The 13329-nt window shown below is 40.4% G+C and overlaps 1 protein-coding gene across 1 annotated transcript in view; it reads right to left on the reverse strand.

Moving 5' to 3' along the window:
* Positions 1-7373: 7373 nt before the first annotated feature.
* LOC120534599 (EF-hand calcium-binding domain-containing protein 6-like) overlaps positions 7374-13329 on the reverse strand; it is a 234833-nt gene continuing 228877 nt past the window's right edge. The window contains exons 17-18 of the mRNA XM_039762188.1: positions 12441-12554; positions 7374-8176 (exon numbers count right to left, since the gene is read on the reverse strand). Of these exons, the coding sequence (XP_039618122.1) occupies positions 8058-8176; positions 12441-12554 (233 nt within the window). The 3' untranslated portion in view covers positions 7374-8057. The remainder of the gene's footprint in view (positions 8177-12440; positions 12555-13329) is intronic.

Here is a 13329-nt window from a genome sequence, read left to right on the forward strand (position 1 = left end):
TTTTAGGATAAAGTTTATAACATGGCAAAGTTAAACTAGGGAGAGAAAAAACAAGGGTTTAAAGCGAAAATATCGACTTTTTTTCTTCACTATGTCCGCATATTTTTCTTCTCTGTAGCCTTATTACGCTTCCGTACGAACCTGCTCCGCAATAGTCCGACTCTAAAATACCCAATGTGGTTTGCGAGGAACATGCATGTCACATTGCGCAGACGCACGCGATTCGATACTTTTTTTTACCCCACTTTGCTGTGACGTCAGAGAAGTGCACGATGCTTAATGGAGATGCTGCTGGGTCTTTTTCAGAGCTGCAGTTGTGTGCTTTTAGGTGAATTTAACTGTTTATTCTTTATTTAATAATGTATTTTTCTAATAGTTGAAACCGATATTTTTATTTCATCTATTAATTTTTTAAAGAAGTAAAATAGTTTAAAATTATTTCTTTAATACAGGATGCCTCCCTATTCGTTTGTCTAGCCCGTCGGAGGGTTCTGCCTACTTCTGAGCGTTAAAATGCTGTAACGAACACCGAGATGGAAAGCCCGAGACACACACTGAATGGAAGTTAAGCCCAATTACAGGCACACATAAGTAATTTACAGCAGTTTTCTAACAAAATCAAACTCGCAAACGCCCTGTAAAAACAAGCCCCTTCACTAGGCAGGCTATTCCACTCCTGTAGTGTTCCCGATAGTCGTCCAGCGTCTCATGTCGTGTCTCTTTTCCCAGTTACCCTGATATCATCTTCAAGTCTGGATTTATTATACCATGGGAGTCTCCACTTGCCTTCTCGAGCCTTCTCAGACTTCAAAGTTTTAACAAGATATTTCTGGAAAGCAGAGGTGAGCACACCTGTGAATACTCTGCTGCCCAGTGCCCACCCATCTCTAGAGTGACATTGATGGATATTACAATATGTTTTGAAGCACCCTAGTGTTATTTTGACATTCCCATTGAAGGATTTAATAAATAAATAACACTAGCCAACCCGCGGCGTAGCATACGCAGCATAATTATCAACGTGAACAGTCAACTTGGCTTACATCTGCATGTGAACTGTAGCACAGACCAAAGCGAGTGAGGATGTGTTTGGTGACGTATTGGGGGCGGGCACATGCGTAGGCAGTGCACATGCCTCGAGAGCGACGGTGGACGCGGTAGGAGGGTTAGAATTGGTGGGCGGGGCTCTGTGAGTTGGTGGTTGTGGCTCTCTGTCTTGTTTGCGCTCACTGTCTTGCGTGCTCTTAGTGAATTATATATATAGATTGTTTTTTTTTGGGCTCATGGCGCACACTTTTATGAAGTTCCTCTTGTCCGCTCCATTAACATTCCTTATCAGACCCACAAATGCACACTGGAAGCACTAGAAAAGAAAGTCACATCTCTAAGGAAATCTTCATTCATTCCCTGTATTCATCCAGGACAAACTAGTAAACTGCTGAGACACTCATGTGTCTGACACCATATGTTTATGCAAGAGATTGGATGGGTTGGTTAAGTGTGTCCTGCACCTCTGTATCAGATACAAAATATGTCAGTTGTGGTCTGTAGAGAGACCAATTCAAAAGTTCCCTGTGTTGCAAAAATAAGTAAAAAATGAAAAATCAACTAATTGCATTAATAAGTAAGTATGTTCAGCACCTCCTTCAATCTGTTTTTCTGCATACACTTTCCACGTTTGACTTCTTTCTTGAGCCTGATGCTATACAGGAGAAATCAAAGAATCTAATATATCAAACAGGACAGACTTTAGCTCCCAACAACAGGAATAACCCACTGCAGAAAAAGAACAATCAGTACATATGTCAGTTGAGCCCTCTAGAGGGTGCTATGGAGACAAGCTCAAATATTGTCTGTGTGGCAAAAACAAGTAAAATTCCTAGAGGCAAGAGTTCTTCTGGGTCAGTAAATATGTACGTGTGGTATACCTCCATATCAATTAGATGCTACTGTATATATGTTCTAAGTACTAGCTTACTATTTCTTGGATCTTGCATCATGCCTTAACTCATGTATTGTTATAGACTGATGTGCGCAAATATGTGTGCATGCACTGAAGTGAATGTCAGCTCGGAAAAAATAATTTGCATTAATTCAACTTGGCTGCTTCTGACAGTAAGCACAACTCACAAAAGTCAGTCACAACACGACAATAAATTATGGAAGAAGTGGTAGTTTTTCCACCCCCACTACTTCTCAAAATGAAGTAAACATTTCATTATGAATGAATAATTAATCATTTGCATTTCCATTTCTACTTTAGTTCATTTATTTATTTACACCAGTCATTTTTTCAGGTTCAATATTATCACTTTCACAGTTCAAATCTGTGACTGTTTTGGTTGGTGATTTTGTATAAAGGGTTATGCAATTTTCATTCATTCAAATGACTTGCAAGGGAAGACATTGGAAAAGACAGAGAAAGTTTTTACTCAGGATGTAGTTTATCAGAAAGTAAGTAGTAGTTTAGATAAATGTGTTTCCGATACCGTCAAAACTGGAGGCCCATGAGATCCATGGTCCATTCTTTGCACTAAGCTGATGTGTTTTATGATGTTTTATTTGAGTGAACATTCTCAAAACTATGTTTTTTTTTATACTGAAATTCTTCTGTTTTATAAATTGTGAATTTTTTTAATGTGAATGCAATCAAGTTATTTTTTGTATATAATTCCTGTTTGCCTGTTGTAGCGGCGGGGGGTTTAATTAATGTAGCACCCAATGGACGCACAAGTAGTGTACAGCAGACTCCTGGTAAAAGCTGGATGACGCTTTTGCAGGTAAGGCGCTTCTCAGTACTCTCCGTCTCTCGTGTAAGCTGACAAGTTTTGAGTTAGTGTTTTCTGTCTGAAACTGCATGGAAACATCACATCATGTGGTTATTGATATGTCTTGAGGTTCTGTTGTCACTTTTGGTCAGCAGAAATGGATTTTTAAAAGTGTTTGGTTTAACGGAGATCCTCATTAGTATATTGTTTGCTTGCTGGAGGAGACTGAGAGAGCGCCTGCTTGTCTTGTAGTTGGATAACGTTATTTTAGAATAAACAGCAGAATTTGGATATTGGTGTGTCTCTCTTCTTCCAAATCATCAGCAACCATTGTAAAGCCGCTACACTGATGCCTGTTCAGCATGTGACACCAGAATCGGAAGGCTTTATGTGTGGTGAGGGCTTAACTAGATTTTATGCCCCTTCTATAAGGTGGTGTCAACACATCAACATTTAACACATGGAATCATGAAACAAGAAAACCATCCATAGGCACAAAATGCAACATGAAAGTACAGAGGACAAAGTTCCCAAGTGATACAAGAACATATACAAGTAATTTAAAGAATGTGGAAAAGATACTTAAAATGAAGCACAATATATGCTGGAAGAGCTTAAAAAGCCCTTAATGTAGCCGGCTAACGTACCTTTACTGAACTCTGCAAGGCCTTTAAAGGTCAATGTTGGCCTCTCACTTTCTATGCTTTGGTCAGTTGTTCAGTTTTCACCAACAACTTTACTAAACAAGAGTCTGGCTGGTGAACATTCAGCCAGTAGACATTCGTCTGCATTTTTATACCTTTTCCTCACATTTTCTCCTACTTCTTTAGTCTTTATTTTCATAATTTGCTCTCAGGTTGGACTTTGAGTCCAATAATTACTGAACATAATGTAATTTTTATACCAGCATGGTACCACCAGTATAGCAATGAATAGTGAATAAAGCTCAAAATGAAAGAGATGGTGCTGTATGTGGTCCATGGTGCTATGCTGATTTAAAATAAATAATCCTGCTGCATGAGGTTCAGGGTCTAACAGGGGTGTGAGCGCACTTCACTCCGGGGACAGTTGGGGTGCCTGGCTGATTGTGCATACATGTTTGAGTGTGAGCGTCACTCAAGTGCCTCACTATTTTAATGGAGAGAATGGCATCTCACACCCGACCCAATTAGGTCAGCAGAGTATAAAAGGAGCCTGCATGGTAGACATCCGTTAAGAAAGACAGAAGCAAGAAAGAGAAAGGATGGAGGCAGCATAGGCTTTGAAGCATTTGCCAAATGGGAGAAGTTCAAATAGACTGTGCACATGGCTGAGGCAGTGTGCGCTAGAAGCTTGATCCTGATATTTCTCTCTGGTCTTGACACTATCTGCGGTAGAGCTTTCCGATCAGCTGCTGTAGAGCTGTGATTCCACACTCAGGATACACTGAGTGATGCACTGAAAGTGACAACGCTAAAGTGGCTATGGTATTTGGAATAATTTGGCCATTCTGTGCACCATTATACGGTTATGGGTTGATTACAATCAGATGCCTTGAACTAATAAACAACATGCGGTTAATTTCAGTGTATTTGATAAAGCCATGTCAGGGATGTGAATCTAAAAAATAAAGGAAAACCACACTGCTTTGACGCTTGGTGCCGCCAGTTTGCAAAACCGAGCGGAGATACGCAAGGGATTGAGCTGGCGTGAAAATGTGTGTGGCTTTACACTGTTTAGTTTTTATACATCGCGTTGTAAGCGTGGAAACAGGCCTACGCAACATTTTTGTGCATATTCACCATTTATACATGAGGCCCCAGGTTATGGAGAGAAACCAAAAAATCAAAGTGCCAAAATCACCAAGACCAAAACATAAAGTAAAATCAAAAACAAAGTTCCTACTAACCAGAATAGAAATTATCCTCATCAATCTCCTACCAAAAAGATCCACAAACTTGGAAATCAGTTCTTGGGCAAGGCCATCTAAAACAGGATTGTTGTGAATATGTCATACATTGTGCATATGCCAGTCATATCAAAATGGATACGGCCACGCAAGAAAAAAAAAACAACAAAAAAAACAGTATGGTGGGACCCATGATCAAACCTGCTGTACAAAAAAGTGGTGTGGTGAAATCATTAAATAAAGGTAAAAATAACATTGTTAAAATAAAGATAAAAATTCACAAAGACAGAACTAGTGATGTTTAAAACCGTTGTATCATAACAGCAGATATTGTACAAGTACATTTATAAATCTGTATAAAGAGTACCATAAAAAGAAGTGTTTCTATAGTAACAACATTACAGCAGAACTCAAAAGGGGCAAACAATCTAAAGAAATTTTTTCCTATCCTCCCCAAGACGATAATATAAAAAACTCACTATTATGACTTGTGTGCCTATAACATCACAGTCACTGCTGCACTTCAGGTCAGGTCAGGTCAGGTTGGGGAGTATGCACTGGTACAGCTTGTTGCCAGACACGCAGTCCAGTCCCACCCTCCAGAAATGACCCTCTATCTGCCAAAGCCAGGTGTTACATGGGTGTCCCCTTGGCCTGGTTCAGCCACTCGGGTCCTCAATAATGAAGATCCCGTGAGCCGGATCACCCTTGGGGAGGCGCACCACATGGCTGTAGTACCGTAACTGACGCTCCCTCACAATGCAGGTAATGTGCCTCATTCGGACTCCATGAGGAACCGCTCATTTGGCACAAAGTCAAACCAGTGGTACCCAATAATTCTCAGAAGTGACACAGTACCGAAGGAGTCCAGTCTTTGTCACATGTCACTGGATAGCGTCTATGCCCCACAACCATATATCAAGAAAGGAAGCATCAGGACTCTAAAGACTTGGACCTTCATCATTTTGCATAAATATCAGGAGCTCCACACACTCCTTTCCAGTGACACCCCCGATGCTCTCCTAATCTGTCTACTGACTTCATAGGAACAGTCACCAGAGGTATGAATCTCACTGCCGAGGTAAGTAAACCTCTTGACAAGGTTGATACTCTCTCCGCAGACAGACACACTACTGATGGCTGTGCCTAAGAGGTCGTTAAAGGCCTGGGTCCTGGGTATGATGTTAAACTGCATCCGGCTCTGCAAGCGGTCCTCCAACTTGCAAGGAAAATATGGAGGGGGGTGGTGGCAGGATTGGCACTCCAGCCACCGTAAAAAAAAACACAAATCTGAGATGACAGACAGGACTCCTTTCTGCTCTCTTTGGGAGTAGCTCTGCTCCAGTCACCCATAGGAAGGTAGCTCAAATTATAAAGGGGATCGGGGGAAAGCACTTGGTAGCCCCATCCCCGGAAGACTCAAAACCATCTGATACCCAATGGGGTCAGGCCTGTTGAGGATCAGAACTGGTGTGGTTCTGAGGCATTGCCCACTGCATGGCAACACTTGGGTCCCAATTTCAGGTGGCCTGTCCTGGTAGGAGCATGGAAGCTCTTGTCCCTTTGGCACAAACTTAATGACCTAGCTGCACTTCTAAAAATGTAAATGCATTTATATTGGATTTCTGTACTAGCTGATGTGCTTCTTGAGAATCTTTACTTGTCCACACATGAGAAATTGGGAAGTGCCACTACAGAAGTCAAAATCTGAGAAATAGCTTCATAACACCCAATGGATCATATTGGTTCGTGGGTCTTCCTTTTTGGGCTTTAATGGAACTCCTGTAATATTTCAACATACAGTATAATGGACCAATACAGATAAATTCTTAAAAAGATGGAATGAACAATATTTAAAATTGTAGAATCATAGCAATACATGTCTTACAAGTATGTTCTGCAGAAATAGTTCAGCAATTCATCGCTGTTTCCATTTATTCTGTGGCAGTGCAGTTCCGGTTGTCATAGATGCTTAACAAAAACATTGTATCTACGGTAATTTTCGTTAAAAATAATTTCAATTGCTTGAAATCTAGAGTGTGTACTGTTTCAAGGATCGCTAAAACTACTCAATACATATGTGTATGTGTGTGTTTGTTTAGCAGTTCTGATCAACTTCAACATTAGAATCTTTGCCAAATGAATGGTAGTCAGGATGCATATGGCATCTGCAGCTGTGGGTGTTGGTGTTACGCATCAGTTCCCGTTTATTCCCTTCCAGCTGTTGTTTTAGTCTGAAAGACATTAACAAAGTAGGCAGTAAACCATGGGACACTTTAGTGACATTCAGAAAGAAGCCCAAACAAGGTGCCATCCTGCTTCTATTACTACCACTTGTTCATTATGAAAAGCAAGCAGACATAAAGCTGTGCAATATCAGCCACATGCAACAACATGGGCACCTAGTGAATTCTTAGAATTATATTACTTTAGATAAAACAATTGTGTTGAAAATGAAAAAAAAAAACAACACAGATTAGCCAGGACCTTTCACAGTATATCCACCTCTTGACTTACCTGAAGTCGGTAAATTTCCAGTTTGGCCTTTCCAGTGCAAGTGATTCAGAACATCGGTGTGTGCTTCAGGACATTAGATGCTACACATCTTTGGAGAAAAAGTATTCAAATTATTTACATTTAGGTTGTTGTAGATTTAGGATTGTAGTGTTCAACAACATTTCATAAATATCACACCAAACTACGAAAGCTACCATCAGAGTTGTTTTAATTTTTTTTTTCATAAGTCAATATTATTTAAACAACAAGCAATTCAAATTTTGGCTGTCAAAACCAGTGGCAGCCTCTCATGGAGAGCGGTAAAGCACCTCTTCTGCTCAGCTTCATGTGGACTGTACAAGAGAATTTAAGTCTTGAAGTGTACACAGAATTTATTCTGGAGAATGAGAAGTTGAGGCTGCACCTATAAAAGCTGATGCACAGTAGAGGAGAAATCAACAATCTTAGTGAACAATAATACAATCCATTGGTTAGACACAGAAGCACCACATATCTTACAGTTTAATGAATAAGGTGTATGAGAAGAGGAGATGAATGGCTGGCAAACACACAAACTGAACCACTTGGGAAAATCTCTTGCAATCGAAAAAAAGGCTGCTGAAAAGGTACATAATAGTAGCAAAGAGAAATACCAAAAAAGAAAAGAAGAAAAAAAAGAAATCAGTATAAGACTTCATGTAAAAAAAGTCTTGCTTCTGGCCTTCTCTTTCGCTGTCAGGCTGAGCTCATGAAGAACAGCTGAATGACTCACGATGAGGGCTCTTTAATAAGTTCTTAGTGAATTGACGCAAACCTCATAAAATGAAAGGAAAGCCTTGCGTGTCTGTATATACAGGGTGTCCACTGTTCAGGTTTTGTAAAAATAGGTGTTTAGACTTTTACAATCATGTGCTCCTAGGAGTCGGTAAATCGATTACAATTGCTGGGTTCATAGGCTGAAAATTCACGGTACAGGCAGACGCATTCACGTAAATTGTGCCTCCATCAGTCATCACACCATAGCCTGCCAAAGAAGAAAAGAGTGAGAAGTTGTAAGTTAAGGTTTAAGTATTTTTGCCAGCCTTATTTGCAATAGAAAGAAATACCATTGTGGCTGTCAAATTGGTTTGTTGCAACCTTTACCATTGCCTAATAGACCTTGGGAGGACATTTACTCTCAGACCTTCCTTCCCTTAAGATTATCTTACTACATTAATAATTGTGGATTGATTTTAATTAATGTTATCACTTTATACCGCCTCACAGCTAAAGAATTAACTTCCAGTTGCTTCAGACCGTCTGATTTCTGGAACTATTGCTGTTTTAGTGGTAGGTATTCACTGAAATCTCATCTCCAGTCATCATTCTGAAAGTAATGAACAGACGTAGCTGGTTAATTTAAAGTATTAATGGCGTACAGTTGATTCTACACTTTCAAATTGGTCAGATTTGTTGCCTGTAGCAGAACTCTGTAGTAATGTTTTGAAATCTACTTTTACATGGATATCTCCTTTTGATATCTTTTATAGATCTAATCATGTTAGTTGAAGAATCTGAAGAATAATTGGATTACAGGGTAGAAGACCACCTGTTCAAAAGTGGATTCCACTCTTTGATGGTGTATACTTCTATCAAAGTGTTTGGTCACCACAGAAGGTTTGACTGACTAGGCGGGATATCCACTCTGGAACACTGGATCCACGTTATACAGGTCTTTATACCAGTCTAAGAAAAACAGGACCTGTGTCCTATAAACTAGCCTTATTGGGTCATTTTCAGTCAGACAATCCACGTTCCATTATTGTGCCTCAAACCTTTAAATCTTTATGTTGTTTTTTTGTAAAAGAACCCGCCATTTTTATATTTTATATTTATTTGTTAGGCAGATGCTTTTTTCCAAAAAGATTTACAAAACAGATCATCATAATTAACGTAACATGTGCCACTACATAATGCCAATGTAGTGATCTGAAAATCGAAGTGATATGTGCCCGTATTTGCTGGTTGAACATTAGTTATTCCATTACATTTAGAATCACCTGAAAAGGCATGGTGATGCATGCTGGTACTCCTGCCAGCAAAGAGTTGCAGAAGTCCAGATGTGACAAGATCAAAGCTTTGGCCAGGAGATGCGCTGCATACTCTGTAAGAAATGGTCTAGTCTTGCAGATGTTGTATAGAGTGAATCTGCAAGACTGAGAGGCAGCGACAGCATGCTTCTTGAAGGAAATCTAGTCAGTGATCATCACCCTGAAGGTTGCGTGACTTGGTAGGTATTGAGCCAAGCTAAACAGAGATGGAAAACTGAACAGACGGACAATCTGAGATAACAAGATGAATCATTTTAGCCAGGTTAAGCTGGACATGATGTTTCTTCATCCAGTTACATTATCAGTGAGGCATTCAGTGATTATAGCTGAAAAGATATGGTTCTGCACTCAGATGCAGTGGCAACTTCGGCTCCCACGTACAGTGCTAATGTTTGTGTCAATGTCCATCCTGGTGTTTCCAAGAATGCTTGTCCTCGTTTCAGTTATATTTGCAATATTCTTATGGTTTTGGGCTTATAAAACACACATGGAGGTACCTACACTACAACAACACTGGTAACAGAGAGGTTATGTGACCTAGGACTGCTCCGCGCACAAAGTTCCACAACAATGGTATGTAACTTGACTGCCGGGACTAGGAAGCACTGCAAGCACTGCGAGAGGAAGCGGAAGTGAGGTGAGTGGTTAGGAGTCCGCTGTAGGCTAAAGGCTAAGCCTAGCTGTCTAGCTATCCCATCAGTTCTACTGGCCAATGTACGCTCTCTGGAAAATACAATGGACTATCTGAGTCTACAATTTATCTCCCAGTCTGGAACAAGGGACTTTTGTGTATTTATTTTTTTTCGGAAACAATGTTCCTGTATTGTGTGGATGGAGACACTACTATCTCTGGTAAGACTCTTGGCAGTTGACCCCATGTTCAACAGCACTGATACTTGACTCCCGGACATGCTTAATAAGTTCTATGTACATTTTGAGGCTCAAAACAACACACAGGCATATAAGTCCATGCCACCCCTAAGGAACAGGTGCTCCGTCTGGACCCTGACGATGTAAGGAGGACATTTTCCAGAGTTAATGCACAGAAAGCTGCAGGACCAGGCATCATTTTAGGGTGTGTACTTAGAGCCTGTGCTGACCAACTGGCTGATTATCTTACAGACATATTTAACATTAATTTGATCTGTGATGATGTCCCCATGAGCTTCAAAAATACTCTTATTATTCCAGTGCCAATGAAGTCAATGGTCATGTGTCTTAATGACTTTTGCCCTGTAGCACTGACTCCAATTGTGATGAAATGCTTCAAGCAGTTGGTGAAAAAACACATCAACTCCATCCTCCTCGCCTCACTGGATCTGCTCCAGTTTGCTTACCATCCAAATGCCATCTCCTAAACCTTGCACGCTGTAGTATCTCAACTGAGCACCAGGGAGATGTATGTCAGAATGCCATTTGTTGAATTCAGCTCAGCGATGTTTGTCGATTTCAAGAGAACATCAGCTGACTATTCCCCACTGCCCATCAGCGGCTATAGCGAGAGTCAGTAGCAACAAGGCTCTTGGTTTGCATATCTCTGATAACCTCTCCTAGACAACTCTGTTGTCAAGAAGGCACAACAATGCCTTCATTTGTGTCAGAGACTGAAGCAGATTGGTTTGCCACAACCCAGTCTTAACATCTTTTACAGAGGAACTGTGGAGGGCATCTTGACAAACTGTATCACTGTGGTTTGGGAAAAGCAAATATCATGAGCGCAAGACCCTGCAACGAATTGTGATGGCTGCTGAGAAGATCATAGGGGTTTCTCTTTCCTCGATCTAGGACATCTTTCAGACACACTGTCCCCTCTTGAACCCTGAATGATAAGAATCAAGCAGTCTATTCTGTTGATGAAAGAGATTACCACCCAGAATCCAGAATAAACTTAATTTATGCTACAGATGACATAGTAAGGGTTTTATCTATTTACTTTATCCTGATTCAAGAGTTAGTCCTACTCTGTGACTTGACACTGCACCATCAAAGCCTTCAGACCTTGCCTTCACAGATTGGTCTGGGGCATGGTGGGATGGGTGACTAAAAATTTGTAACAGATTGGCCACACATTCACTTTTTACGAAGACCAAGGAATATTCTATGAACGTTACATTAAATTGGACTTTTTGTATTTTCTCTTTTCTGTTATCAGTATATCTTTAATTTTTAAGATATGCTATATAAAGGTAACTCACTGTTTAGTGCTATTTGTCCATCACAGTGTTTTGTTGGTGGTATTTGAAGAACTCACAGCCTATCTCTGTGAAAGTGTAACATTTACTAGCACGGGTGGTCCTGTCTGCTCCCAGAGGAATGTGCCAGGATGTACAGCTGCTCAACATGGGCATGAAAAGTAGCCCCGAGCACAGTAAGGGACGAGGTTAGTGGCAGCAGACATACTGTAGTCAAGTACAGTTTTGTTTTGTTAGTTCTGTTACAGTATCTGTAATAATTCAGAAACTGGTGAAAAAGTGGTGTGCTACTGGCTCTGTAAGCAATATAATGAGAGCAGAAAACCTTCCACTCCAACATTGCATATTGTATAGACAGAAGTCCACATAAATTGACACGGCCATTATCACAACAGCCAGACTAAACTTCATATTCACTAACATATTATGGTTCACAGAACTTTGCAATGCTGCTGGTAGAGACCATTTTCAATACATCCTTTAAAATGGTCATTAACATAATAACATTACCTAATTTAAATAATTAAATACAAAATTACTTTGCAAGCATGATATAACATCTGTTATTCTTCAATAACTAATAATGGCTGGGATACATTTTACTATTGACTTCACTATACATGGAACACAGGCAGTCATCCAGCATAGATGCAATGAACTTGTGCATAATTGATTTAATGCTACATTAACAACATGGTCATCACTCCTTTGCGATCTTCCTTATGCCTGTGTCCTGCTGGTGATGCCTTCTCTAGAGTTCTGGACAGACATAATGTGGTAGGCACTTTGATGCTGAGGCTTCCCAAGTCTCACACCCATTACAGGGGGCCCAAAATACCTCTTTCCTCCTAAATTTTGTACATCCACTTTTTCCTTGACTTTTATGAGCGAAGGGTTACCCAATGAAAACATGCTACTTGCAATTTGTTTAGAACAAATGGTCTACACATTATGAGTATATTTTTGGAAGGCTGTTTTAGTATATACACAAGAAACTCAAGGGTACCTTCATGAATGTGTCCAAACACATGAAGTTTCGGTTGCACCCGTCGCTGAACGGTGTTGAGAAGCTCCATGCATCCTGCCCTTTGCATCTGCTTAGGAACCCAATCCAAGAAACCTATGAACAATAAAACCTGAGATGAGAAGTCTCACTATGGTTTCTATGCTTTCAAAAAAGAAAAAAATTAAATAGTGTAGTATGGAGTCATTATGAACAGGATGGGCACCAACATATAAGATTACAATATTTTACATCTCCTAAGTTGGTTTAGCGCTGTCCAGAGTCAGAGGTGCCAAAGAGTACCATTAGCAATAATGGGTGGAACTGCTCTGGAGTAGAAGCCAGTCTATTGTGGGTAACATGCTACCAAATGTTGAAATGCAGAATGTTCAGTATTGGTGACAATAAGAAACTATATTAGATTGGGCAGTAGGAGAGTTCTAAGGGCGATCATGGTATTGTGGGAATTAGTAATATTGCTGTACAGCTCTAGGAGATTCGGTTCAAATCCTAATCAAGTCATCATACTACCTGCACTTCAGAAAAGGTAAGCCACCTGAAGCTAAGCATGTTTGGGCCCGGCCAGTATTTGAACGAAGCACCATCTAGGGAAAGCTTGGTTTGCTGCTGGAAGAGATGTTGTTGAGGCCATCAGAGGGTGCTTACCCTGCAGTCTGTGTGGGGATCCTGATGTCCCAGTGCAGTGACAGGAAGTCCTTCAAATGAAATGTAAAACTGAGGTCTTGACCCTTTGTTGTCATAAAAGATCCCATGGCAACTTTTGAAAAGAATATGGTGTCCCCCGATGTTCTGACTACATTACCCACCGCAGCCTGCTTATTCTGGACCCTAATCATCCCCTGTCCCTTATTGCCTAAATATTACTGGCTAA

This window comes from Polypterus senegalus, chromosome 8 (assembly GCF_016835505.1).
Source record: "Polypterus senegalus isolate Bchr_013 chromosome 8, ASM1683550v1, whole genome shotgun sequence".
NCBI classification, from domain to species: domain Eukaryota; kingdom Metazoa; phylum Chordata; class Cladistia; order Polypteriformes; family Polypteridae; genus Polypterus; species Polypterus senegalus.